Source organism: Alnus glutinosa, chromosome 2, assembly GCF_958979055.1.
Source record: "Alnus glutinosa chromosome 2, dhAlnGlut1.1, whole genome shotgun sequence".
Lineage (NCBI taxonomy): Eukaryota > Viridiplantae > Streptophyta > Magnoliopsida > Fagales > Betulaceae > Alnus > Alnus glutinosa.
In genome coordinates, this window is record NC_084887.1 from 26339194 (window position 1) to 26346309 (window position 7116).

At 35.2% G+C, this 7116-nt stretch overlaps 1 protein-coding gene across 2 annotated transcripts; it reads left to right on the forward strand.

Annotated features, from left to right (window-relative positions):
* The first annotated feature begins 2204 nt into the window (after nucleotides 1-2204).
* Nucleotides 2205-5206, forward strand: LOC133862036 (uncharacterized). Of its 2 annotated transcripts, none has more exons than XM_062297875.1 (2): nucleotides 2205-3440; nucleotides 4905-5206. In XM_062297875.1, the coding sequence occupies exons 1-2, from the start codon at nucleotides 2544-2546 to the stop codon at nucleotides 5031-5033; spliced, it is 1026 nt and encodes a 341-aa protein (XP_062153859.1). In that variant the 5' UTR covers nucleotides 2205-2543; the 3' UTR covers nucleotides 5034-5206. The 2 variants fall into 2 exon arrangements, with proteins under 2 accessions (XP_062153859.1, XP_062153858.1); XM_062297874.1 differs by having other exon boundaries at nucleotides 2230-3440; nucleotides 4902-5206.
* Nucleotides 5207-7116: the final 1910 nt, after the last annotated feature.

The window sequence follows — 7116 nt, forward strand, 5'->3', positions numbered from 1 at the left end:
GAATTTATAAGGTGCATATTCCATTTGGTTCAATATTTACTAAAATGGATTAAAATATGAAAGCAAAAAGGCCTAAATATAAATATGTACGAGTAGTCTACAGATTGGAACAAAAACGTTGAGAAAGAAAAATGATTACATATTTTCTACTATTGCTTTTACTATATTCTAGTTTAATAAAATGCTTATATTATTTTATTATAATCTTACAAGATATTGTCGAAAGTCAAATAATTTAGGAATTTTTTTTTTTTTCCGAGTAAAGTTCAAAGATTTGAGTATTTGTATAATAAATTTATCAAGAAAAACATTTACTGTGTAATATACTTTCAGCAGTCAAACATATATTTTTCAAAACATTGCAGTCTAGTTTGGTATTTTTTTTTTTTTTTTAATAAAATACGTATTTATATGTATTATATGATAGAATGCATATATACTATTGACCATGCAGATGAGAACCCTAAATTGCAATACAAAAATTTGTTAGATTTGCTTCCATCTAATTCCCAACAATGTTAACACAAGTCCATGACAAAACTGTTTGTTGGTGGAATTCTGTGTAAGAGTAATACTATAAAGAGGACCAGAGTCTTTCGAATGTTTTCTCTAATGTTAGGTGGCTTTTAAAGTCATCAATGGATTAAAATTTAAAAATCATCTCAAATTCAATAATAATTTTACAAGCCAAACAATATTTGAAAAGATACGATGAGAACTCTAGTCCTTCTTATAGCATTACTCGTAGCTTTAAAATTGCGATCGAATCAAAATTCAATAATAATTATCTCAAATTCAATGGTAACTTTAATAGTCATATAAGACATTTGGGAGGACTCAAGAAGGACTTTAGTCCGCGTTATAACGTTACTCATCGATGCATGAGTCCTCACATCCAGTTCAACAAATATCTAGCTAAAAAACATATTTTTCTATTTTGGTCTTCCATTCTTTCTTTCTTTTGGATCAATAATGAGATGAGTTCTCATCTTGTAACATTTTCCTTATTCGCTTAGAAAGAGAAGAAAATTAAAAAAAAAAAAAAAAAAAAAAAAAAAAAAAAAAAAAAAAAAAAAAAAACTACATATTTTTTCAATATACTTATATCCAGATCAACATTTTAACTGTTCACTCTCACTTTTACATTTAAAATGTATTTTCTTTATCTATTTTCCATATTATTAGAAAAGAGAGAACAATATGGTTTTTTATATTATTAATATAATTAAGGATTTGTTGTAACAAAAATTACTGAGCACGATAAGTCTTTAACCATTTTGTTAAGCCAGATGTCAAAGCATTTTTTGTTACCAGACGAGTCAAAATAGCCTTTTTTTTTTTTTTTTTAAAAAAAAAAAAAAAAAAAAAAAACTATTTTGTTGAACCAAACTGAGTGCTCGGCTGCCTGCCACACGGACACGGTCCACACCCAACACCAACAACCACGGCATTAATAGCAAACAACTGACCGAACTCAAACTGCCATCTAACAAAACAATTTAATAATAGTATACATGCAGGTGATTTTATGCAGGAAGTGTACGTTAATTTCCAACCTCAATAATAATAATAAAAACCTGCACAACATCTTTTACAATTTTTTCAAGATTTAGATTTAATTTTAAATTTTTTATAAAAAATAAAAAAAGAAAGAACTACAAAAAAAAATTTCAATATAATTTTTTTTAAAAAAAAACTAAAGATACTAAATTTTTTACTAAAAATTATGTACTAAGATAATATAGAGCTTATTATTCATTAAAAATAATAAAAATAATTAATAAAAAAATATATTATAAATACCAATAAATAAACTTTACATCACATCGTTTTATACATTTTACGTTTATTTATGTCACCTAAATCAAATCCAAAAGTCGTTTACAAAATGCGGCCGTACACTGATAATCAAACACTGATTGCCTAAGTGGCTGCCCACTGAGTTGCCGTTGATGGGCCAAGAACAAAAAACATTGGCTCGATCGTCACCCTTCGATTTATGCAGTCTCAGCAAGTTCGGAAGAGGCAGTGTCATCTTATCAAAACCTTTGGTGCTTTATCCACATGATTAAACTTCGTGGGTTGTCCTGTTTTCCCCACCCCTTGTGTAGTTGTATATTCTGTGTCTCAAGAAAAGGATATCTCAGTCCTTCCCACAGTAAAACTCCACCACTTCCAATCTCACTGTTCCACAACGCGTGTCTCCAGATTATAGGTTCGTATCCAGTCAGAGTCAATCAAATTCCTTCTGACCTTACCTGGATGTTGTTCTAAAGTGAAACGTGTTCAATTCTGAAAAACTGTAGCCCACTTCTGATCATTACTCTGCTCTGTGGATGTACGTGGAGGAAATTAATAGAGTATAGAGGGCAGAATCTAGAGAAAAAGGGTGGGGTTGGGCTTGAAAATCATCAATAACTTTACCTTTCCCTACCCGTAAGAAAATTCGTTTTGGTATTGTTTGTGGGTGAAGGCTTATATAGGGTTTGCCTTTCTTTGTTCTTTCAGTTTGATCCCCCAAACCCCACAAACAAACAAACGAGATGGAGGGAGAGGCTGGGGAGTTTCTAGACTGGGAGCTGCTCCACAACTCGGACAATACTGGCCTGGTTAACTCGGTGGGTGCCGCCCTGGTTGAGCCGTCCGAGAAGGATGGAACTCCGAGGAATTTTGAGGGAATCGAGGGTGACTCGGAGGGCATGATCAGGTCCGATCACTTCTCTCTCGAGAATCGGGAGAGGCATGCCAAGACTGCTGTGGAGGGTGATGTGAGCGAGGAGGGTGACTCGGTTCAGTCGGACAATCCGAGTTGGGTCGATCCGGGGTCTGAGACTCGGTACGCTAGGAGGAACTCGGGTGAATTCTGGTCCGATTCGAGTAGCGATCGTTCCGATGAGCGTAAAGTTGGTGAATTTGATTCTAAACACGAACTGGGTCTTTCAGAAACTGTGAAAAGCCAGGTGGGTTTTGAAGGAATTGAAGAAATGAAACCTGGGAATGAAAATTGGGGTAAATTGGGCCCAGATGAGAGTAAATTTAGGGAGTTGGATGTGAAACATAAGGATTCAAGCAAGTTCTGGTCTGATTCTGGCGGGGACGCTTTGGTTTCGATGGAATTCGGGGATAATTATGAGAACCAACGAGAACGGTTGGAGATTTCGAGTGATTTGGACGGTGGAAATGGCTCGATTGAGAACAAAGCAGGTGCAGATGCAGTAGTGAAATCAGATACGAAATCGGGCGGTGAGGGAGACAGGAGGAGGGTAGTTTGGTGGAAGGTTCCTCTTGAAGTCTTGAAGTATTGTGTTTTTAGAGCTAGCCCGGTTTGGTCGTTCTCCATGGCCGCCGCAGTGATGGGACTCGTTATCTTGGGAAGGAGATTGTATAAGATGAAGAGGAAGAGCCAGAACTTGCAGCTGAAGGTTACTATTGATGATAAGGTCAGTTTTTACATTTATTTGACTATTTTTTATTGTTTTTGTGGTGAATTTTTATCAGGTCTGGAAATCGAAATGCAAATGCATTTGTTTGACTGTTCGCTTTGTTCTATCAGTAGTTTGCCTTCTAAAGTTCCCATATTTAATTAAGACTTATTTTTGGTGTGATAAAAAACTCATTGCTTGGTTAATTTTTCTTATTGCTCATAGTTTTTGACTAATTGGAAAACGTAAAACCTCTGATTCAAAACGTCAAACCCTAGGACACTATTATAAGTTATGTCTGACTTGTAACTTGGGGTGAGAAATGGACGAAAGTTCAATTTAAAGTTGTGGATCAAACGAGTAGTTGATGTTCTTTCGAGGATATGTTCAAGTTTAGCTTTCGTACAAACATATTGGGGATCCCTTGCACTCTGGCTGTGGTTTTACTTGATAAATAGCGTATTAACATTAAAATATTTCAGATGTAGAAATTTTAGCATCCTACTGACTGACAAGATTGAGGACTATCTTTTTCTGCCCTTAAACATCGAGAATTAAAGAAATGGGGGAGTCTTTCTATGTTCTGCTCTTGAGGAAATCATGGAACAATGCTAGCGTGTCGCTAAGCTCCATGGTTTATTTTGTCACAAGCATTTGCTTGTACTAGTAGTGAGATGTATTTAAATGACAAGCCTGCTCAGTTTATATCGGTATAGAAGTACACTTAGTGTTTGCACTAAGGGATGGGGATCGCATTTAGTGGCACTGCAAGAAGTTTATTGGTTGATTGTCAAACTGACTCACAAAACTGACATTTCTCTTTTCTTTTCATGATTTTAAGAAGTAACACGTCCTAGAAATTGTTGCCATAGAGGGGGGAGCTTAATCGATGGACGTGCCTTCCAGAGTGTTGTGTGACTTGGTGTAGTTTTTAGCAATTTGAGGCAAAAGTTTTAGAAGATGGTTATTAATCAATAATGCTGAATGATACAAGTTTTACCCCAAAAGATAAAGGTCCATAAATTAGTGTTTTGGTATCTGGATGTGTTAATATGGGAAGGAAGATGATGAAAGATACGAGTTTAGTTCAATAGAAAATGATAGTTGTGTTGGAATGAGTTTTCCAAGTCTGCCAGCATACTTCAGACTTGATTCATTTTGGCTATTTGATGTCTGAGGCCTATAACATGCTTCAAGTGTAAAAATTAAAATAGTATGTTGCTGAAGGCTCAGTTTTTCATCTGTGTCCATTTATGAACTGAAAATCCTGATGGAGAAAATCTTTGACCGGCGGAAATCTGACAAACACGGGTTCTGTTCTAGAAATCTTGTGAGAAGTGAACTAGAGCTGAAGGGAGAAATCCAGTGGTCCTTGAAGCAAAGCCAGTTGGCAAGAGAAGGGCATCTCGAGTATCTTTGATGGTTTATTGTGTATGTAGCATGATTAATGACTATATTTTACTGAACAATTTTTTGCAGAAGGTGTCGCAGTTCATGAGCCATGCTGCACGTCTTAATGAAGCGTTTTCGGTGGTTAGGCGGGTCCCCATTATACGGCCTTCGCTGCCGGCCCCTGGCGTGACTCCATGGCCTGCAATGAGTTTGAGATGAGTTCTTGTAAAATAGATACGAAAAGAAGGCAGTGTGTCTACCAGATGATATCCAAGATTTATATGTTGCTTTTGTATTAAACCGTGTGAACTGGCTTTTCCTTTTATGTATGATCTCTGAAGCTGTTAAAGACACTTTTGCATCAATTCGTGTTCAAGTGCAGATTATTATTATCTCTCGGTGTATAAAGTTCTCTTTTTATATTTCATGGCGGTTATCGAATTTGCATATATCAACTGCTTTACAACATGTCGGTAGTGACTTGGTTTGAGTTTCAAGCCGATACGTGAAAACCAAGAATGTTTTGTCATGTTGTCTCGAATGTGATGCATCCTTAGTGAGATAGCTCTCCATTTCAAAATTTTCATCAAAATTTGATGAAAAATTTAAAGAAGGTCACTACAATAAATTCTCTATAATTTTTTTATTTTGGATCTTGTCAGAATTTCATTTTAAATTTGGCTCACAAATTTCATAAGTTATTGAATATTTTATCATTTTTCTTTCATTTCACTTTACTTGTTACTTTTCCTCTCTCCTCACTCATTTTTTTTTTTTTTTAAGTCCTCTCTCATCATTTGTTAGAAGTGGTTGTTTAAAACCAATAAAAAATTAATATTTAGTTAAAATAAAGAAATATTTATAGAGTTTGGTGTATGAAGCTTGTTAAATATTATAAATAAAATAACAAAAGTAGATTATTTAGGTAAAATTTGAAGAGTTCACTAGGACCGGATGCTCTAAATAAGGCATATATGTTACTTGATATTCTTTTGACATTTTTATATTATTTTTTTTATTGACTTGTCATTGTCAATTAATCTTTAAATTAACCTTAAGTAAAAAATATATATATATAATAGTGAATTAATAACGCCACATAGAAGGATAAAAAAAAAAATACAAAGTAATATTTAAAAAAAAAAAAAAAAAAAAAAAACTGTGTTCCATTCTGCCATCTTCGGCACAAACAGGCTTTTCAAATTTATTACGACTTTTAGACATGAATATTTTTGGAGTAATGTTTCACTACCACCTAAATATACAACTTTTTACCACCTTGTCTATGTGACAAGGTGGTCCTCCACTTTAATTTATTTTTAAAAAATAAAAAAAAACTCAAAAAGTAGTGGGGGACCACCTTGCCACATAGGCAAGGTGGTGAAAAGTTGTATATTTAGGTGGCATTGAATCATTATTCATATTTTTGAGTCTAATTGTGAGACACGTGTTTCTGGAATTGGACCTAGTCAAATTCTTTAGCCGAGGATTCTGGTTGGATCTTTCATTTGAAAGTGGACCGATTGGGATTGGGATATTTCTTTTTCTTTTTTCTTTTTTAAGTCAAATATTTGCTTTTTTATGAAGATTTTTACGCTCGAGTTTCCAGTGTTATTTCCCGATCCAAACGGGGGCAGTAAGCTCGTTTGGGGGAGGAAAAGAAAAAATAAATAAAAATAAAGAGAAACTAAATGAACATGATAGAGAGACATAGAGTACGAGTTAGGTAGGATGTGAAGAAAATAAAAAATGTGTCGCCATATGCGTTTAGGTCTTTGGGTGGGTTACTTAGGTCTTAAAAAGCGGTTGTGCGCGACTAAGTGGTTTTTGTCAAATAAAGGAGTCTAAAATTCACTTTCCACAATTGGTTACATTCTAACTGTCGTCTAATCTCGTGAAAAATGAAATTTACATCAAATTAGAGCTGAACGACACAAAGGATTGCGACTAGTGTCGATGGAGGCAGAAGATGACGGGGAGCATGGTGGAGAGGTGTGTATCGTGCTGAAACTAGTTGAAGAGCGTAGATTTAGTTTCGAAAAACTCGACCCGAGATCCTATCCAAACTCGGCGGAAGACATAGTGGATGAAGGAGGTAGCCAGTGTGAGCTGTGATGTTGGTAGAGAAAACAGATAAAATGTCTCTATAAATGAAGGTAGGGTTAGAAAAAACTCTAACAAGATAGGGGCCTCAAAAGAGGCTGTAGCATAGGGGAAATGAGGAGGCGGGGAGGAGAAAAGGGAGAAGAGGGAGAGGAGGGGGAGGGAAGCACAGAGCTTCTCACCTCTCTTGGAGTTTGGG